This window comes from Salvelinus alpinus, chromosome 19 (genome assembly GCF_045679555.1).
Source record: "Salvelinus alpinus chromosome 19, SLU_Salpinus.1, whole genome shotgun sequence".
NCBI classification, from domain to species: Eukaryota; Metazoa; Chordata; class Actinopteri; order Salmoniformes; family Salmonidae; genus Salvelinus; species Salvelinus alpinus.
In genome coordinates, this window is record NC_092104.1 from 7,164,000 (window position 1) to 7,187,124 (window position 23,125).

General features: G+C 39.8%; 1 protein-coding gene across 2 annotated transcripts; it reads right to left on the bottom strand.

Moving 5' to 3' along the window:
• Positions 1–851: 851 nt before the first annotated feature.
• LOC139545942 (C-X-C motif chemokine 11-1-like) lies at positions 852–20,133 on the bottom strand. Of its 2 annotated transcripts, none has more exons than XM_071354213.1 (3): positions 19,976–20,133; positions 1,196–1,322; positions 852–956 (listed from the first exon to the last, which is right to left on the bottom strand). In XM_071354213.1, exons 1-3 carry the CDS (start codon positions 20,043–20,045, stop codon positions 860–862), a joined length of 294 nt encoding a protein of 97 aa, XP_071210314.1. In that variant the 5' UTR covers positions 20,046–20,133; the 3' UTR covers positions 852–859. The 2 variants fall into 2 exon arrangements, with proteins under 2 accessions (XP_071210314.1, XP_071210313.1); XM_071354212.1 differs by lacking the exon at positions 19,976–20,133 and adding an exon at positions 1,523–1,647.
• Between the last annotated feature and the right edge of the window lie 2,992 nt (positions 20,134–23,125).

Here is a 23,125-nt window from a genome sequence, read left to right on the forward strand (position 1 = left end):
TGTACTGATACCGATATACTGATACTGACATACTGATACTGATATACTGATACTGACGTACTGACGTACTGATATACTGATACTGAAATACTGATGTACTGACGTACTGACGTACTGATGTACTGATACCGATATACTGATACTGACGTACTGATGTACTGACGTACTGACATACTGACATACTGATACACTGATACACTGATATATTGATACTGATGTACTGAAGTACTGATACTGATGTACTGATATACTGATGTACTGATATACTGACAAACTGATATACTGATATATTGATACTGATGTACTGTTATACTGATGTACTGAAGTACTGATACTGATGTACTGATATACCGATGTACTGATGTACTGATATACTGATGTACTGATATACTGATGTACCGATATACTGATGTACTGACATACTGATATACTGATATACTGATACACTGATATATTGATACTGATGTACTGTTATACTGATGTACTGATATACTGATGTAATGATGTGCTGATATACTGATGTACTGACATACTGATGTACTGACATACTGATGTACTGATGTACTGATATACTGATGTACTGACATACTGATGTACTGACATACTGATGTACTGATGTACTGAAGTACTGATACTGATGTACTGATGTACTGATATACTGACATAATGATGTACTGATAAACCGACATACTGATGTACTAATATACTGATATACTGACATACTGATGTACTAATATACTGATATACTGACATACTGATGTACTGACATACTGATGTACTGACATACTGATGTACTGACATACTGATGTACTGACATACTGATATACTGACATACTGATGTACTTATATACTGCAGTCCTCACCTTTGGTTTTTCATTATTTTCTCAATGGTTTTCTTGGCAAATGGAGCCTCTGGATTCAAACACTTCTTCCCTTCTCCGTTCTTCAGAGTGACACTGAATATACATGGAGAGATACTGCTGTTAGTGCCGTCACATCTTTACAACTGAGCATAGAGATACATAATATAATCTTACAACAGGTGTAATCTCAATTGGTTAAAAATCAATAGCAACATTTACCATTGTGCCCATCTACTGAGCTAGTCACAATATGCACCGATATTAATATAGTACAAACAAATGGGCGGACAGACAGACATACAGACATACAGAAACACAAACAGATTTCTTACATGATCTCTATGTTCCGGCAGGAGTGGCTGGAGGTGTACACCTCAAGCTTCTCAATGAGAAGAGGCTTAACGTGGTTCACCATTCCATTCAGACACAGGCACCGAGCTTTAGAATGACCCACCTGGCCTGGGGATGACAAGAAAAGGTTATGGTATGTTTTGTTATGGCGTTATTGCAGCTAAGAACTAAACTCTTCAGTCAGAAATCAAACCTAATATTTGACTACACTTCTCCCTGGCTTTGCAAGTCAATTCATATGCTGCAGATTTCTAATCAAGACCTCAAAGATATTAGAAACATAATTCAAGATATTTCAGAGATGTTACCATCAACATTGACCAGGAGCAGACAGGCCAGGAAGCTGATGAGGACCGTTGATGTCATCGTGTTGGTCATGGATACTGCTTCTTCAGTTTCTTTAATTATGAGTCTGGATGGACAGCTCAGTCAAGTGATGGAAGTTGTGAATGAAGGAGAGAAGTGATGGAAGTTGTGAGCGGAGGAGAGCTTGGCTTGTATTTACAGTATACTGTATTTATAGTAAGCCCTGCCCCTGTGAACCTTTCTCTGGCAGTGGCAATGGATGTAAACATACTGCCGCTTTCAAGAAGCCGGACTCTAACCAGGAGGCTTATAAGAAATCCCACTTTCAAATGAACAATCAAACAGGCAAAGCATAAATACAGGACTAAGATTGAATCCTACTATACCGGCTCCGACGCTTGTCTGATGTGGCAGGGCTTGCAAACTATTACGGAGCCACAAGCTTTCCATTGACACAAGCCTACCAGACGAGCTAAACTACTTCTATGCGCGCTTCGAGGCAAGCAACACTGAAGCATGCATGAGAGCACCAGCTGTTCCGGATGACTGTGTGATCACGCTCGGCGTAGCCGATGTGAGAAGACCTTTAAGCAGGTCAACATTCACTAGGCCTCAGCGCCAGACAGATTACCAGGACGTGTACTGCGAGCATGTGCTGACTAGCTGGCAAGTGTCTTCACTGACATTTTCAATCTATCCCTGGCCAATTCTGTAATACCTACATGTTTCAAGCAGACCATCATAGTCCCTGTGTCCATGAACACCAAGGTAACCTGCCTAAATGACTACTGACCCGTAGCACTCACATCTGTAGCCATGAAGTGCTTTGAATGGCTGGTCATGGCTCACATCAACACCATCATCCCAGAAACGCTAGATCCACTACAATTTGCATGCCACCCCAACAGATCAACAGATGACGCAATCTCTATTGCACTCAACACTGCCCTTTCCCACCTGGACAAAAGGAACACCTATATGAGAATTCTGTCAAAAAGTTCAACAGCTGCACCATTGAGAGCATCACCGCCTGGTATGGCAACCGCTCGGCCTTCAACCGCAAGGCGCTACAGAGGGAAGTGCGTATGGCCCAGTACATCACTTGGGCCAAGCCTCCTGCCATCCAGGACCTCGATACCAGGTGGTGTCAGGAAGGCCCTACAAATTGCCAAAGACTCCAGTTACTCTAGTCATAGACTGTTCTCTCTGCTACCGCATGGCAAGCGGCACCGGAGCGCCGAGTCTCGGTCCAAAAGCTTCTTAACAGCTTTTACCCCCAAGCCGTAAAACTTCTGAACAGCTAATTAAATGGCTACCCGGGCTATTTGCCTTCAGTTCCCCCCCCCCCCCCTTTTTTTATTAAGCTACTGCTACTCGCTGCTACTCACTTTACCCCTTCCTACATGTACATATTACTTCAATTACCTCAACTAACCTGTACCCCACACATAGGCTCAGTGCCAGTACCCCCTGTATATAGCCTCATTATTGTTGTTTTATTGTTGCTCTTTTATTTTTTACTTTAGTATTATTTAGTAAATACTTGCATTGTTGGTTAAGGGCTTGTAAGCATTTCACAGTCTGCACCTGTTTTATTCGGCGCATGTGACCAATACAATTAGATTTATATGTTTACCATATAAATAAAGCCCTTAACCAACAACCAACAACAAAGCCCATAAAGCCCTTTCGAATTGAATTGAGAGGGTGTTCCCCTTTTCTCTGTCTCAGCTCCTTTCTCCTCTTCCCTGTTTCTCCTTTCACACAGGATTTCCGTTTCTCAGAAACACTCTCTCTGACAGTGAAATTTGAGGCGTGTCTAAGGCAGAGAGATGATACAGACTGTCTTTCTACCACATCCCAAATGGCACCCTATTCCCTATATAGTGCACTACTGTTGACCAGAGCCCTATATTCTATATAGTGCACTACTTTTGACCAGAGCCCTATATTCTATATAGTGCACTACTTTTGACCAGAGCCCTATTTTCTATATAGCGCACTACTTTTGACCAGAGCACTTTGGACAATGGTCAGAAGTAGTGCGGTGAATAGAGAATAAGGTGTCATTTGCGGCAAAAGCTGCAGAAGTTAACCATGGCCTTCGTGGCTACTTCTCCATGATGTAAGACGCTTTTGGCACCACTAAAAGGCGTCCTCGTAATTCCCATGCGAAACAGTTCATACATATGTTATGACAACATTTTGAAGAAGTATTTACTGGCTACAGCGTCTCAAGAGGGACAAACTACTATTTCAGCTTTTTTTCAAGCTTTTCAAATTAAGGTATTTTAATGGAGTATGCGAGGCACAGATGTTCCGAGTTCTGTTAGGAGCTAACCTAATATAGCAAGCATTAAAAAAAACACCTGAAACTAGATACCCTAAAAATCAAAAATACATTTCATGTTGACGTTCAGGTGTCGTTCGGGCAATTTAAAGTATTGATTGGGGACTTTGTAGAGGAATGTAACTGTTTTCCTGGTTGATTTGTGATGCTTTACTTGTGCTTCCCATGACTGTGTTTTGAATTTCAATGTGTGTATATATATTTATATATATATATATATATATATATATATATATATATATATATATATATATATATATCTGTATGTAATGTGTATTTATACGAAAAAGAGACCTAGGTCTCTATGTCTTCTCGGTTAAAATGAAGGTTCAAACAAATAAAATCATCTGGACGGAAGAAACATAACTGTCGGAGGAGGGTCTCTTCTGCACTGTTCAACCAATCCAGTAAATGTAGAAGAGGAGGTAAGATGGAGTGTTAACCTCCAAATGCGGAGGTCACGTCAAAGACTCTCTCACAGGTAGAACAATGAGCCAGATATTTCACTCGGTTTATACATGTGAAGCATCCGGTTGGCGTTTCAACTCCCCACCAAATATGGTGATGAGAGGAAACCCAGTGACTGGCAGTGGGAGAAGATTGAGCGAGATGGATTTTGGATGACATTCTGGTAATTAAAACGACAGGCTCTGGTCTATCTTGGGTTAGTTATAAAAAATCTTTGTCTCTCTTTCTATTTCTCCTGAAAATCGGAACATACAGTGGTTGGGGACTCGGCAAAGACTAGCTAGAAACAAACCGAACCAAGTATGCAGACGCCTTGAGAGTCAGGCAACCCTAAGACACATTGAACACCCCTAAGAAATGTAAACTATATATACAAAAGTGTGTGGCAACCCCTTCAAATGAGTGGATTTGGTTATTTCAGCCCCACCCATTGCTGACAGGTGTATAAAATCGAGCACACAGCCATGCAGTCTCCATAGACAAACATTGGCAGTAGAATGGCCTCACTGAAGAGCTCAGTGACTTTCAACGTGGCACCATCACAGGATGCCACCTTTCCAACAAGTCTGTTAGTCAATTTTCTGCCCTGCTAGAGCTGCCCTGGTCAACTGTAAAAGCTGTTATTGTGGAAACGTCTAGGAGAAACAACGGCTCAGCCGCGAAGTGGTAGGCCACACAAGATCACAAAACATGATCACCGAGTACTGAAGCGCGCAGCGCGTAAAAATAGTCTGTCCTCGGTTGCAACACTCACTATCGAGTTCAAAAACTGCCTCTGGAGGCAACGTCAGCACAAGAACTGATCGTCGGGAGCTTCATGAAATGGGTTTCAATGTCCGAGCAGTGGCACACACGCCTAAGATCACCATGGGAAATGCCAAGCATTGGCTAGAGTGGTGTAAATTATGCCGCCATTTTACTCTGGAGCAGTGGAAACGCGTTCTCTGGAGTAAGCCATAGCACTAACCATGAGAATCACAATGTTCCAGGCAGTAAAATGTGGAAACTGTTAGAATTGTTATTCTAGCTATCTCTTATAGATGTTTGTTGTCTGGTTTCCATTCCATTCCATTTCCATTGTCTGGTTTCCAAATGAGTGTGCCTAGCTTAGGACCATGTCTATGTTCACTGAACTCTACGTTCCCTCAACACATATGTCCCCTCAGCCCTATGTCCCCTCAGCCCTGTGTTCCCTCAGCCCTATGTCCCCTCAGCCCTGTGTTCCCTCAGCCCTATGTTCCCTCAGCCCTATGTCCCCTCAGCCCTAAGTTCCCTCAGCCCTGTGTTCCCTCAGCCCTGTGTTCCCTCAGCCCTATGTTCCCTCAGCCCTGTGTTCCCTCAGCCCTATGTTCCCTCAGCCATATGTTCCCTCAACCGTGTGTTCCCTCATCCCTATGTAAGTTTTCCCACAAGGAACCACTAATGAACCCACAAGGAAAAACAAAACTGCACTAAATAGGTTCCACTTTGGGATGCTTCTGTCTGGTGTGTTAGGCCTATATGGTGATAAGGGGGAATTCGGAGTGTCTAGCTGTGTAGAGGGTAGAGACCAGTCTCCTGTGGAGTTCCTGTTGTCATTATCATGAGCACTGGTTTAATCAGCTGAGAAAACAGCATTTTTATCAGTAGGACTTGAAAATGTACAATCAAATGAATAGGCGTAGACTTTGTTTTTTTCTATAGACTTTGTGGTGTGGTGGTAGTCAGTGAAATAGTGATAGTGAGGCTGAGCAACACTGACAGAATGACACATGACATTAGCGCCCTCTGGTGCTTGATGAAAATCTTTACACAATAAAAAATTATATATATTATTACATATTTATTTTATAATGTTTTTAATTTCACCTTTATTTAACCAGGTAGGCTAGTTGAGAACAAGTTCTCATTTACAACTGCAACATGGCCAAGATAAAGCAAAGCAGTGCGACACAAACAACAACACAGAGTTACACATGGAATAAACAATAAACAAGCCAATAACACAATAAACAAGTCAATGACACAGTAGAAAAAAGAAAGTCTATATACAGTGTGTGCAAAAGGCATGAGGAGGTAGGCAATAAATAGGCCATAGTAGCGAAGAATTACAATTTAGCAGATTAACACTGGAGTGATAGATGAGCAGATGATGATGATCAGATGATGGTGTGTAAGTAGTGATACTGGTGTGCAAAAGAGCAGAAAAGTAAATAAAAACAATATGGGGATGAGGTAGGTAGATTGGGTGGGCTATTTACAGATGGACTATGTACAGCTGCAGCGATCGGTTAGCTGCTCAGATAGCTGATGTTTAAAGTTGGTGAGGGAAATAAGTCTCCAGCTTCAGAGATTTTTGCAATTCATTCCAGTCATTGGCAGCAGAGAACTGGAAGGAAAGGCGGCCAAATGAGGTGTTGGCTTTGGGGATGATCAGTGAGATATACCTTCTGGAACGTGTGCTGCAGGTGGGTGCTATCATGACCAGTGAACTGAGATAAGGCGGAGCTTTACCTAGCATAGACTTATAGATGACCTGGAGCCAGTGGGTCTGGCGACAAATATGTAGCGAGGGCCAGCCGACTAGAGCATACAGGTCGCAGTGGTGGGTGGTATAAGGTGATTTGGTAACAAAACGGATGGCACTGTGATAGACTGCATCCAGTTTGCTCAGTAGAGTATTGGAAGCTATTTTGTAGATGACATTGCCGAAGTCGAGGATCGGCAGGATAGTCAGTTTTACTAGGGTACGTTTGGCGGCGTGAGTGAAGGAGGCTTTGTTGCGAAATAGAAAGCCGATTCTAGATTTGATTTTGGATTGGAGATGTTTAATATGAGTCTGGAAGGAGAGTTTACAGTCTAGCCAGACACCTAGGTATTTATAGTTGTCCACATATTCTAGGTCAGAACCGTCCAGGGTGGTGATGTTAGTCGGGCGGGTGGGTGCGGGCAGCGAATGGTTGAAAAGCATGCATTTGTTTTTATTAGCGTTTAAGAGCAGTTGGAGGTCACGGAAGGAGTGTTGTATGGCATTGAAGCTCATTTGGAGGTTAGTTAGCACAGTGTCCAAGGAAAGGCCAGAAGTATACAGAATGGTGTCGTCTGCGTAGAGGTGGATCAGGGAATCACCTGCAGCAAGAGCGACATCATTGATATATACAGAGAAAAGAGTCGGCCCGAGAATTGAACCCTGTGGTACCCCCATAGAGACTGCCAGAGGTCCGGACAACAGGCCCTCCAATTTGACACACTAAACTCTATCTGAGAAGAAGTTGGTGAACCAGGCGAGGCAATCATTTGAGAAACCATGGCTGTTGAGTCTGCCCGATAAGAATACGGTGATTGACAGAGTCGAAACACAGTTGAAGTCGGAAGTTTACATACACCTCAGCCAAATACATTTAAACTCAGTTTTCCACAATTCCTGACAATTAATCTTAGTTAAAGTTCCCTGTCTTAGGTCAGTTAGGATCACCACTTTATTTTAAGAATGTGAAATGTCAGAATAATAGGAGAGAGAATGATTTATTTCAGCTTTCATTTCTATCATCACATTTGCAGTGGGTCATAAGTGTACATACACTCAATTAGTATTTGGTAGCGTTGCCTTTAAATTGTTTAACTTGAGTCAAATGTTTCGGGTAGCCTTCCACAAGCTTCCCACGATAAGTTGGGTGAATTTTGGCCCATTCTTCCTGACAGAGCTGGTGTAACTGAGTCAGGTTTGTAGGCCTCATTGCTCGCAAACGCTTTTTCAGTTCTGCCCACAAATGTTCTATAGGATTAAGTTCAGGGCTTTGTGATGGCCAATCCAATACCTTGACTTTGTTGTCCTTAAGCCATTTTGCCACAACTTTGGAAGTATGCTTGGAGTCATTCCATCCTCATGAAGCCATCTATTTTGTGAAGTGCACCAGTCCCTCCTGCAGCAAAGCACCCCCACAACATGATGTTGCCAGCCCCGTGATTCACAGTTGGGATGGTGTTCTTCCAGGCTTCCCCCTTTTTCCTCCAAAAATAACGATGGTCATTATGGCCAAACAGTTCTTTTTTTGTTTCATCAGACCATAGGACATTTCTCCAAAAAGTACGATCTTTGTCCCCATGTGCAGTCTCCTTCCTGAGCGGCATGACGGCTGCATGGTCCCATGGTGTTTATACTTGCGTACTATTGTTTGTACAGATGAACGTGGTACCTTCAGGCATTTGGGAATTTCTCCCAAGGATGAACCAGGTCTACAATGTTTTTTCTTTTGATTTTCCCATGATGTCAAGCAAAAAGGCACTGAGTTTGAAGGTAGGCCTTGAAATACATCCACAGGTACACCTCCAATTGACTCAAATGATGTCAATTAGCCTATCAGAAGCTTCTAAAGCCATGACATAATTTTCTGGAATTCTCCAAGCTGTTTAACTTCTACTGCCTACTCATCCCGGATCCGGGAGCACCCCCCACAGTAAAAAAGCTGACTAGCATAGCCTAGCATAGCGTCACAAGTAAATACTAGCATCTAAATATCATTAAATCACAAGTCCAAGACACCACATGAAAGATACAGATCTTGTGAATCCAGCCATCATTTCTGATTTTTAAAATGTTTTACAGGGAAGACACAATATGTAAATCTATTAGCTAACCACGTTAGCAAAAGACACCACTTTTTTTACTCCACCAGTTTTTTACTCCATCAGTAGCTATCACTAATTCGACTAAATAAAGATATATATAGCCACTAACCAAGAAACAACTTCATCAGATGACAGTCTGATAACATATTTATGGTATAGCATATGTTTTTTTAGAAAAATGTGCATTTTTCAGGTATAAATCACAGTTTACCATTGCAGCCACTATCACAAAACTCACCCAAAGCGACTAGAATAACTACAGAGAGCAACGTGTATTACCTAATTACTCATCTTAAAACATTTCTGAAAAATACACAGCGTACAGCAAATGAAAGCCCAACATCTTGTGAATCCAGACAATATTTCAGATTTTCTAAGTGTTTTACAGCGAAAACACAATATATCGTTATATTAGCATACCACATGAGCTAACATCACCCCAGCATTGATTCAAGGCAAAGAGAGCGATAACGTTATCGCCACCAAAATATATTAATTTTTTCACTAACCTTCTCAGAATTCTTCAGATGACAGTCCTGTAACATCATATTACACAATGCATATAGAGTTTGTTCGAAAATGTGCATATTTAGCATCACAAATCGTGGTTATGCAATGTAATCTGTCAAAACATGGCATGCATTCTGGCCGGCGCCATCTTGGAAAGGCACCTAAGTTTACGATTATTTATCGATTAGATTGACAAAAAAAAATACAGGTTGGACAGCTAATGAAAGATGCATTGGTTATTAATGCAACCGCTGATTTAGATTTTTAAAATTAACATTACTAGACATACAGTGTGCGTTACAGCCAGACTAGTGCCGCAATAATGGCGGACAAATGCGTTTACATTTTTCCACATAAATACGGAATAAAATCATAAATAGCTCTTACTTTTGGACGAGCTTCCATCAGATTCTTGGGCAATGTGTCCTTTGTCCAAAAGAATGGTTGCTTTGTTGTAAAACGTCCTCTTCAACTTCGGAACTAGCAGCTAACGATAGCTACACGGCACACACATGTCCAAATCCTCAAACGCAATACTCAGGAAATTCCGAAAAATAGCAATATACTCGCATAAACTGATATAAATCGGTTTCAAATAACTTCGTTATGATGTTTCTAACACCTATATCGAATTAAATCACAGACGGATATATCTTTGGTCAATAACGAGAGCTTTTGAGCATGCCATTCTGATGTCCTCTCTTGCGTCCTGGCGAGCGTCCAAAAGAAGGGACAGCTCACTCCATTGCCTTTTATAAACTCTGAGAAACACGTAGAGACGCCATTCCACTTCTCATTGGTTACTGACATCCAGGGGAAGGCGGGTGCAGTTCATTTAGATCCATAGGGCACACACAGAGCTTTAAACTGATCCGAGATCAGAGACTATTTTTCAGAGCTTCGCATGTCCTGTCATGATTTTCGCTGTAGAAAGAGTTCTGGTTCACCCACAGACATAATTCAAACGGTTTTAGAAACTAGAGATTGTTTTCTATCCAATAGTAATAATAATATGCATATTGTACGAGCAAGAATTGAGTACGAGGCAGTTTAATTTGGAGACGCAAAATGTCGAAGTTGAAACAGCACCCCCTGTATTCTCAAGAGGCACAGTCAACTTAGTTTTTGTCAACTTCTGACCTACTGGAATTGAGATACAGTGAATTATAAGTGAAATAATCTGTCTGTAAACAATTGTTGGAAAAATGACTTGTGTCATGCACAAAGTAGATGTCCTAACCGACATGCCAAAACTATAGTTTGATAACAAGACATTTGTGGAGTGGTTGAAAAACGAGTTTTAATGACTTCTGACTTCAACTGTATACCACTTGGGTCCGGTTTCAGTAATAACGAAATCAGACCTTCTTGTTGCGTGTCTGATAATCTACAGTTTATAGTGGTAAAAACATGCTAATAATGGTCCTCTGAGTAAATCAAAAAAGGTTTGGTATACTTCCACTGGTATGCCATCCAGCCCTGGAGTTTTCCCATCCTTAAAGGCTGAAGTTCCTCCTCTGTAATTTGGCCTTCACATGAGTCTTTCTGTACAGATGTTCATTTTACATTATTATTTGGGAAAAAATCTATACAATTAGCTTTGGTTAGTGGAGATGGAGGAGACTGAAACGAAAACATATTCTTAAAATACTTTACTTCCTCTTTCAAAATGTCATTCGGTGAATCATGCGTGACTCCATTTGTATCAAGAGTCAATAAATTATTTTGGTATTGAAGATTGAAAAAGAATTTGGTGCATTTTTACCCATATTACATCCAGTTCGCTTTATTTTTATAATATATTACAGTTATAAATTATTCTATCCTAGTTCTAAACAATTTATCATCTAGTAGGCTTTGATTCAATTTCCAATATCCTCACCCACGTGGAAATTCTGTAAGAGAATATATATGCCAATTATGTGATCATCCGTCCGCATTCTGTCCCCTATCAACACTTTTTAAACTTTTGGTGCCAGAGAGAATGGCATATCTCCCACCATAATAATAGAGCCTAGTGTTGCTTGTAGAGTTGATAAATTCGTATATATATTTTCAAAGAAGCTTGGATCATCATTATTTGGACCGTATAGGTTAATAAGCCATATCTGTTTATTGTCCAATAACATATTTAAAATAATCCATCTACCTTGAGGATCTGTTTGGACAATATGCACATTTGGATCAAAATTACTGTTAATTAATACCATCACCCCTTTTGAATGTCTTTGTCCAAGGGAGAAATATATTTCACCCCCCCAGTCCTTTTACCACAAAACCTCATCTAAAATTGTTGAATGAGTTTCCTGTAAACAATCGATATTCTATTCCTTCTCTTTAGCCAGGTAAATACCGTCTTTTCTTATTATCTGCTTGGCCATTACAGTTGTACCTGGTTATACTTATTTCACCAATTACCATAATGAGACACAACTTTCAATTCTATTTATCAAAATATATGTTTGTAAACGTACCATTAAAAAGTAACATGATGATTGAGTGTCCATGATATTTGCATTGCTACTAAATAAACCTCCAATTGGTCCCCACTATTCCACCCGCTAAAAGCCCTCCTCATCCCAAGTTGGGTTGTCATCCCAATGCCCAGCAGACCACCCCCGACCCCCCGTATCACATAACCCTGAAAAGACTGGGATCCATCCTTCGAAAAGAGCACACAGTGCCATTTACATAACAGAAGTAGATCAACCTCCAAATGCATTTGCATCGCCCTCACCTCGATTTGTATTATATCTGGCCATCAAAAAATACATATATATATACAGTATATAGATATTTTTTAAATCCTGTTTCTTATTTTCCATAATTAGCTAGTAATATTTGTAGTAATATAGGCAATTTATGCAAAGGGTTTTACCTCTCAACAGTCTTGCCATTACCAAAATTACATTATTGCAAGCAATTATTATATTAACAAACAATTATTGTGAATCATCCTAAATTGTCCCTAACATCTTCTACTCCTTCGCAACAGTTGTGGGATACGCAAATACACGCACACCCTCATACACACTCAACCCTTTCCCCCCCCACACAACCATAGGCTCACATTCTCAACAGTTGTGGGATACGCAAATACACGCACACCCTCATACACACTCAACCCTTTCCCCCCCCACACAACCATAGGCTCACATTCTCAACAGTTGCAGCATCTCAGAGCCCAACTCAAGAAAGGTCTTGATTTACAAATGCATATACAGTTTCAGCTGTATGGAAAGGCCTGCAAGACTGTGCAAACAAAATGGGCAGAAACGGGGAGATTTTAATTTGTCACGTCCTAGATGATGGAGGTCAAATGAACCCCTTTTCCCTGAAACACCCACAACACGGCCACAACACGGCCACAAGGGCCACAATAATATACCCCCTCTCTGAATGTCCGAGTGTGACCCCCTCCCCATGGGTGTAACTCTGTGTTGTTGTATGTGTCGAACTGCTTTGCTTTATCTTGGCCAGGTCGCAGTTGCAAATGAGAACTTGTTCTCAACTAGCCTACCTGGTTAAATAAAGGGGAAATATTTATTTTTTTAATAAATGGGTTACTGCAGCTAGTGTTGCCAGCCACTGCCTGGGTGGGGGAACCCCACCGGAATCCCCACCGGTTAGGTACAAGGTCGTCAAGGTTCTCATTAGCAGCTTTGAGAATTTCCTTATAAATTTCCTTATAAATTTCCTTTAATTTCTGTATATTATGCTCTCCCTTTAGGGGGCTTTGGCTTTGCAGGACCAACCCTGCCAAGCAGGCTCAGAATCTTGAGGGGGCAGTGCTGCTCTAGGTCTCTGACCGCATTTTGGCTGCATACAGACCGCTTACAGCAGGCCCATAAAACAGTTAGGGACTTCTCCTTAGTATCTGGGTCATTCAGGTGGGTGTCTCGGGTATAGGGTTGTGGACCGTTCCATCAATATAGGATCATAAATAAATTAGATGTGTAATTTAATTTAAAAAAAATTTAAATTAATAGTTCCCCATGATAGGACAATAAATATATTAAATGTATAATTTATTTTAAAACGCTGTTCCACCATGATAGGACAATAAATAAATAAATAAATAAGATGTATAATTCATTATAAAAAGTATATCCATCATCTGAACAACATTGAAAGCTCTCTCACACCTCCGCTCACAGCAATACATTGGTTCTGGGATATGCAACCATTTCCTTTCTCACTCAACGCCGCACTTTCCCAAACACCAAGAAACACTCACCATCCACACATACTGTGCCTTCTGTTGACTGAGTTTTTATCTTTACCATGTTGAATTAATGCTTTTGTGTTTCAATTAGTTGTATTTGAAGATATAAAGAAAAGCTATATTTTTTGTTGTATTATTACAATCCATAACTAGGCTAGAATTGTGTTTCATTATTTTTCTCATCCATAAGAACGTTGTAATTTTTAAAATAGCCATGGACTAGTCTTTGTGTCTCTGAACAGCTGGTTATCAATATATAGTTTATCGACAACGAGAGCTACTCGTTTCCCTTTTAATCTATTTTCCTTGAAAATTGGATACAGAACTTTACACCGTTCTGCAATTTCCTTCGGGAACTGGTCATTCATGCTAATTTGGGTCCCAGCAAGTCTTTTACCAAAGCTTTTAACCATTATTTTATCTTTAAAGGAAGCACATTTGGCAACGATTGGGCGTTCATACCTCTGCCCTCTCTGTCTGAAGCAGTGTACACGTTCGAGTTGGATTTTGTCGATAGCTTGGCGTGGAATCTGAAGTGCTGTAAGGAGGAACTCTCTAACTACAGATTCAGGAACTTCTCCTTCTTTCTCTTGGATACCTGTAAGTACCAGATTCTCTCTCATGGATCTAGTCTGTATGTCAAGTAAGGCTTCTCTCAGAACGGTGTTCTCCTTTTTAAGTTAATTCACTTCGGTTTACATCTTATTGACTGTCCCTTTTAGCTTGTTTGTGTCTTTCTCCAATGTCGCAGCTTTTTCATCACTCATCTCAAGGCCTTCAACTCTTATATCTTTACTGACTAATTCAAGTATACTCAGTTTGTCATTTATTGATTTTAACAGATCGGTTTCGACCTTTACCATTCCCGGTGGTGAAAATATTAAATCATCAGTGTCTGTAGAAGAGTCACGGTTTTGTTTTGAAATAGGTTCCCCTGTCTTACTCTCCGTCATATTTGGGCGTTGCTTGTTTTCGTAACATTTGCCGATACATTTCTCAAGTCTTAAGATTTGTTTTGTGTTGTTATCCAGATTGAAAGTTATGACCCACCAGATGGTGTAGTGCTAATATTTAGTCTAACTTACAGATATTGAATATTACGTTTTTATCTTGAGGTGCTCTACATAACCACGTTCAGTCCACCATCTTCAGTCCACCATCTTCAGTCCGCCATCTTTTTGTAATGTCGTCTACCTTTTTTATTGTGGTTGATCCACATCAGAGCATCTGAATGGGAGATCTGTTCCCCTGCTGAAACCTGCTCAGGGAAGAAGCCTTAGTATCTGTTTAAAGATATCATTCATCAGGTCATACCAGACATGTATTTAACGGTAATACAGGCTATGGTTATTACCACTGTAGCGTTGAACCTCAAGCACAACTAAAGTACCTCAATGAGTCTGAAGTACCTCAATGAGAACTAAAGTACTTCAAGGAGCTCTAAAGTACCTCAAGGAGAAGTAAATTACCTCAATGAGAACTAAATTACTTCAAGGAGTCTAAAGTACCTCAAGGAGAACTAAAGTACCTCAAGGAGAACTAAAGTAACTCAAGGAGAACTAAAGTACCTCAAGGATAACCGAAGTAACTCAAGGAATCTAAAGTACTTCCAGGTGAACTATAGAATCTAAAGGAGTCTAAAGTACTTCAAGGAGAACTAAACTACCTCAAGGAGAACTAAAGTACCTCAAGGAGAACTAAAGTACCTCAAGGAGTCTAAAGTAATTCAAGGAGACCTAAAGTAATTCAAGGAGGACTAAAGTACCTCAAGCACAACCAAAGTAACTCAAGGAGAACTAAAGTAACTGAAGGAGTCTAAAGTAACTCAAGGAGAATTAAAGTAACTCAAGGAGAATTAAAGTATCTCAAGGAGTCTAAGGTACTTCAAGGAGAACTAAAGTACCTCAAGGAGAACTAAAGTACCTCAAGCAGTAGTAAAGTACCTCAAGCAGTAGTAAAGTCTTTAAAAGGTCTTTTATGTACTCTGCGCCATCGTCTTGGAACGCCTTACAAAATAATTTTAAACTGGAAGAACTTGTCCCGATTGGTGTTTTTAAATCACTGATGAAGGATTTTGAGGCTGATTCCCTGACCTGTCAATGTTTTTAATTTGCTGTTTTTGATATTGTTATACTCTTGTGAATTCAATGGTTTTTACTAGATTACTTGTAGTTTTTCATGTCTGTCTGTAATTTTTGTAATGACTTGGTGCTGCCTATCTTGGCCAGGACGCTCTTGAAAAAGAGATTTTAAATCTCAATGAGCCCTTCCTGGTTAAATAAAGGTTAAATAAATAAAATAAAAAAGTACTTCAAAGAGTACTAAAGTAACTAAAGTAGAACTAAAGTACCTCAAGGAGAACTAAAGTACCTCAATTAGTCTAAAGTACCTCAATAAAGTACCTAAAGGAGAACAAAATTAACTCAATGAGAACTAAAGTAGTCTAAAGTACCTCAAGGTGAACTAAAGTACCTCAAGGAGTCTAAAGTACCTCAAGGAGAACTAAAGCACCTCAATGAGTACTAAAATTCCTCAAGGAGAACTAAAGTACCTCAAGGAGGCATGACGTACCTCAAGGAGGACTAAAGAACCTCAAGGAGGACTAAAGTAACTCAAGGAGACCTAAAGTACCTAAAGGAGTCTAAAGCACCTCATTAAAGTACCTCAAGGAGAACTAAATTAACACAAGGCGAACTAAAGCACCTCAATGAGTCTAAAGTACTTGACTAATGCAGCTCCAAAATGCAGGTGTTTCAGCCTAGCTCAGTGCTTTCTGTGGTGGTGGTGGGGCAGCCAGCGGAAAATACGGAGCGTAGCAGTTGGTAATGTTCTCTAGTTGCGTCGTGATTGGCTCAGTGTTCTGTCACTCATGGGGACACTATGTCAACGCCAAATCTAAGGGTAGAGCTCCAAAACTATGGTGCTGCCATAGTTACATTAGAAGTGCCCATCCAAGAAGGCTCAAGGTCATTGGCCACAGATAAAAGGACTTGAAATCACATTATATATACCTTAGCTTTAATTGGACTGATCATGTCAACATCATACTTTCAAAATCTTAGCTAGCGAGCTAGCAGTCATCATCATGAATCAGGTCAACAATCTACTGGCAAATCCTTTTCAATCCTTGTCAGATGAAGAGAAATTATGAAGAGAAATTATAGATAGAATGTACCGGTGCTCATCGATCATTGGACATAAACATAACACAAGTTGGAAATCTCAAATTCAACAATGAGTGGTTTGGAAGGAATCCGTGTTTAACTGCAAGCATTTCAAAGCAATCACTAGCCTGCTATTCAGTGGAGTGGGTGTGTGGTCCCAAGTCTTGGTTTAAGTGTCTCTTTTCCAAGCTTTAAAAGGATAACCGTTCAACAATGGCTGTGCTGTCAATCCAGCTTGACTTCTGCCGAGTTCAAAACAACTGTTAACTCAGGACTGGGAAATCTCAGACTTCACTGACTTCAAGGCAACTGGGAACTTGGGAAAAAAAACAAGCTCTGACTGGGAAAATACGTTTGAACGGTCATCCAACTCGGAATTCCAAGTGGGGAACTCGGGCCTCTTTCTAGAGCTCCGACCTGAAGATCACTGACTTCATGATTCGACCTTGTTTTTTTTTCAGAATTCCCAGTTGTCTTGAAAGCACCATAAATACAGAGAATGCCATACTTTGATGACAAAGTTTGACAACAAAATTTGCCCACGAAGGACCGCCATGCCACCTTCCTGTTCAAGTGAGCACAGCACAACTTGGCCATTCCAAAAATATCTTGTCTGCTGCTGCATAAATTATGTAATAAACATGGGAGATATGTATACTGTAGCTAAGAAAGTAATACAAAGTGTATGTTGTGTAGTAAGCTGATAGTAGCCCATGTGCTTCACCCTAATAATTTGGTTCCTTTTCCCCTCAAAACTTAGCCTACTGTTCTGACTTGATGGTGCACGTGTAGCCTATAGCCTGTTTTAGAGAAATGTCATTATTGAATATTGTAAGAGCCCCCTTTATGTATCCTACGGTTCTGACTTGGTGTACAGGGAGAACACTGTAAGAACGGCCCATGTTCTGAATTCTGTTGCTGTACATTTCAAAAGTGCTGAAGAAATAGTTATATTGACCACGTCCGTCCTAGCTCGCTCATTAATGTCTTAATCAAAAATACGGATTGCCTCTTATCCATTTATCGTCCCCTTATTCCATAGTTTGTACATTTCAATTGTCAGTAGAAACCTACATTTATTTCAGCAAGTCAGCCATATCAGATATATATATATTTTTAAATGCATTAAATGATGCTGAATTAACTGTTTCACTGCCAGACAAGGCTCAGCTGATAGCCAGGTGTAGCAGTGGTAAGGTGTTGGGACTGTTGTTGGGACTCTGCTGTTGGGACAGCTTTATGTAGGCCCTAACAGCTTGTGGGCATTGTTAGTCACCGTTATAGGGTAATTCATGTATTTTTTAGTGTTGTGTTCTGTAGTGGCTTTGCCCCACCAAGATTGACATGCTAAAATCGCCACTGTGTCTGCCTGCAGCATACCACTCTGCATCCCATTGCTGGCTTACTTCTGACGCTAAGAGGGGACAATCCTTGTTGGTCCCTGGATGAGAGACCAGAGGCTGCTTATAGTGATGCTGGAGTGCCAGTAGAGAGCACACTTCCCTATTGTTTAAGGAAATGGTAATGCAATAAGGCAGTGAAGAAGACATTGCCCTGCATAAGGTGCAGCCTTTTGGATGGGAGGTTAAATATGGTGTCCTGACTCTCTATGACTCTCCTGACTCTCTATGACTCTCCTGACTCTATGACTCTCCTGACTCTCTATGACTCTCCTGACTCTCTATGACTCTCCTGACTCTCTATGACTCTCCTGACTCTCTATCCTTTATAATTTCCCATAAAATCATGGCCACCTAATCATCCCCAGCTCCCCTTTCCTCCCTCTGTAACTCTTCCCCAGGTAGGTGCTGTAAAATATAGATGTTCTCAGTCAACTTACCTGGTAAAATAAGGATAAATAAATACACAATCTGGGTAGAAATAGAATGAGTAAAGTAGAACAAACCCTTTCATGATTTGAAGCATTATTATTTGTGTCTTACATTTTACATTTGAGTCATTTAGCAGATGCTGTTAAGCAGAGTGACTTACAGTTAGTACACTAATCTTACGGTGAGACAACCTCATCACAGTCGTAATAAGTACCTTTTATACGTTTCCTCAATAAAGTAGTTATTATCTAATTCAGAGCTGGCAGGAAAAGATTGTAGGGACTTATCTCAATATTTATGTTGTATTACTTTGCTTACAAGTATTTATGAAGCATCTATGTTGTTTTTATGAAGATGTTATGAAAGCTCTATACACGTGTAGATGCTCCTAAAACTGATAATGATTTCTAGATGTGTTTGTGTTCCTTTAGGCTATGTTCTAGAAGACATCTCACTGTACATAATGTGTTCCTTTAGGCTATGTTCTAGAAGACATCTCACTGTACATAATGTGTTCCTTTAGGCTATGTTCTAGAAGACATCTCACTCTACATAATGTGTTCCTTTAGGCTATGTTCTAGAAGACATCCCACTCTACATAATGTGTTCCTTTAGGCTATGTTCTAGAAGACATCTCACTCTACATAATGTGTTCCTTTAGGCTATGTTCTAGAAGACATCTCACTCTACATAATGTGTTCCTTTAGGCTATGTTCTAGAAGACATCTCACTCTACATAATGTGTTCCTTTAGGCTATGTTCTAGAAGACATCCCACTCTACATAATGTGTTCCTTTGGGCTATGTTCTAGAAGACATCCCACTCTACATAATGTGTTCCTTTAGGCTATGTTCTAGAAGACATCCCACTCTACATAATGTGTTCCTTTGGGCTATGTTCTAGAAGACATCCCACTCTACATAATGTGTTCCTTTGGGCTATGTTCTAGAAGACATCTCACTCTACATAGTTTGTCATCTGACTATCATCATTATAGTGACATTTGGTGTGATATCAAAGTCTAGCTGAACAGAGGAAAAATAGAGCAAAAAGTACAGTCAAATACGTCTTTATTAATTTGATAGAAAACGTAAACAACACATATAGAATATACAGTATTTACACAATGTTGATCATTTTGATAACTAAACAAAATGTAAAACATTTCAATTCTTGACCTTTCAAAATGAAAAAATATATCTACATATTTACATACTTTTTATATTTTCAATTGCAGATTTCTAATAAAGATGTCAAAGATATTAGAAATATAATTCAAGATATTTCAGAGATGTTACCTTCAACATTGACCAGGAGCAGACAGGCCAGGAAGCTGATGAGGACCGTTGATGTCATCGTGTTGGTCATGGATACTGCTTCTTCAGTTTCTTTAAGAGTCTGGATGGACAGCTCAGTCAAGTGATGGAAGTTGTGAATGGAGGAGAGAAGTGATGGAAGTTGTGAACGGAGGAGAGCTTGGCTTGTATTTATACTGAATTGACATTAAGCCCCACCCTTTCTCTGACAGTCATCCAATGAGAAGGGGAGAGAGAGAAAGAGAGGGGTTTTCCCTTTCCTCTGTTTCAGCTCCTTTCTCCTCTTCCCTGCTTCTCCTTTCACACAGGATTTCCCATTTCTCAGAAACACTCTCTCTGACAGTGAAATTTGAGGCATGTTTAAGGCAGAGAGATGATACAATCTGTCTTTCCTTTTCCATCCCAAATGGCACCCTATTCCCTATATAGTGCACTACGTTTGACCAGAGCCCTATTCCCTATATAGTGCACTACTTTAGGCTAGAGCCCTATTCCCTATATAGTGGACTACGTTTGACCAGAGCCCTATTCCTTATATAGTGCACTACGTTTGACCAGAGCCCTATTCCCTATATAGTGCACTACGTTTGACCAGAGTCCTATTCCTTATTATATTGCACTACTTTTGACCAGAGGACTATTTGTGCCATTTGAAGTTAACCATGGCCTTCGTGGTTACATTTCCATGATATCAAAGATAACGACGTCAGGCTACCTTAAGGCACGTTTGGCACCACTAAAAGGCGTCCCTATAATTCCCATGCGAAACAGTTCATACATACAGTGAGGGAAAAAAGTATTTGATCCCCTGCTGATTTTGTACATTTGCCCACTGACAAAGAAATGATCAGTCTATACTTTTAATGGTAGGTTTATTAGAACAGTGAGAGACAGAATAACAATAAAAAAATCCAGAAAAACGCATGTCAAAAATGTTAGAAATTGATTTGCATTTTAAAGAGGGAAATAAGTATTTGACCCCCTCTCAATCAGAAAGATTTCTGGCTCCCAGGTGTATTTTATACATATTTTGTGAAGTCTTTGAGAAGTTTTGGTCTTCGGTAAGTTTTTTTTTTCAGCTGTTCCTGAGGCAAGCCAAAGTTCGGTGGCCAAAGTCTACGCCTGTTTGTCGGTGATTGGTCAACAGTAGGGATTCTTCAAGTGTATTTTGTCGTTCAATGAGAGACGACTCCTTTTCATGCATATTATTGCACTTGAGAAACACTGCATCCAAACATTTTAGTTAGACGTAAAATTGTACGACTAAAGACTTCCTCTGCAAAAATTGAAAAATTAATTACAGATTTCTTTAGTTATCTCAGATTAATTCTGACTATTTTTGATGAAGTATATACTGCCTACAGCGACTCAAGAGGGACAAACTACTATTTCTGTTTTTTTCTAGTTTTTCAACCTTAGGTCTTTCAACAAAGTATGCGAGGCACACGTTCCAACTACTGCTAGGAGCTAACCTAATACAGAAAGCATAAAATAAACGCCTGAAACTATACTGAACAGACATATAAACGCAACATGTAAAGTGTTTATGTTGTAATAAAACCCTTTTGTGGGGAAAAAACTATTCTGATTGGCTCCCCATTGGGTGGGCCTGAAAGGAATGTACACAGTACCAGTCAGAAGTGTGGACACACTTACTCATTCAAGGGTTTCCTTTATTTGGACTATTTTCTACTTTGTAGAATAGTAGTGAAGACATCAAAACTATTTATCTTCAAATAATGTGGCCCCAATCAACAAATTACATTTGAAGAATTTGAAAGTATTTTCAAAGATTTATTTCCAAGTACATTATTTAACATACCCAACCGACCTGAGGTAAATGCATGGGACTGTATTTAAATGAGTGTATTTTAATATTTTCAAACACATGCCAAGACTTTTCAAGTGTATTTCCAAAATAAATACCATTATGCAACTACTTGTCAAATAAAAAATATCTGATACAGTGAAGATCTAGTACAGTAATTGAAAGAAAATGGTATCTAATCTCAGATCTGATTGTTACCGGATCTCTGTCAGATGAATGATCTGATCTCAGACCTGTAATTAAGGATCCCTGTCAGATAAATGATCTGATCTCAGACCTGTAATTAAGGATCCCTGTCAGATGAATGATCTGATCTCAGACCTGTAATTAAGGATCCCTGTCAGATAAATGATCTGATCTCAGACCTGTAATTAAGGATCCCTGTCAGATGAATGATCTGATCTCAGACCTGTAATTAAGGATCCCTGTCAGATGAATGATCTGATCTCAGACCTGTAATTAAGAATCCCTGTCAGATGAATGATCTCATCTCAGACCTGTAATTAAGGATCCCAGTCAGATGAATGATCTGATCTCAGACCTGTAATTAAGGATCCCAGTCAGATGAATGATCTGATCTCAGACCTGTAATTAAGGATCCCTGTCAGATGAATGATCTGATCTCAGACCTGTAATTAAGGATCCCTGTCAGATCAATGATTTTGGAGAGTTAGTAACAGCTCCACAGTAACTGTACATGCTATCATCAAATACCAACCATAAACAAATCCAATGCATTGTGTTTTTGTTTGAAATGACCTTTGGCTCAATATGGTATATTTATCAACCTAGAGGAATGTGTTGATAGTAGCCTACTGTAGAATAGCTGACTGGGGGACAAGCAGATTCTGAGGAAAGGTTCCCGTTTCCAGGAAAGAGGTTACTGTCCATTTGAAAAAGGGCCAAATGGAAGTGAAACTGAAAGTGAATACTAGTTCCCTCCTTATTGAAGGAGTGTAGTTTCAGTTGGGGACTTTCTCTTTCACCTCTTACATCTGGTCCGTTTAAATGGGATAGTAGGACAATGGTTTGATTTCAAGGAAAGCAGTGGTGTCCTTGTGTGTTTTCTTAAATAAAGTAGTAGAGTAGTACGCTTAACAAACTACCTCAAATGTATTCATTAACTCACATTTCCTTTTAAGAATCTGAAACTGTTCAGATTAACTTTTTTTGCAGAACAAAGAACCAACCAGACATGAAAGTTACTTTAGGAAACGTTGTTTTAATACAGGGTACAACACCCACAAACAAACCACAGCAATACTTTTTTTCCTACTGTGTTATTGACTTGTTTATTGTTTACT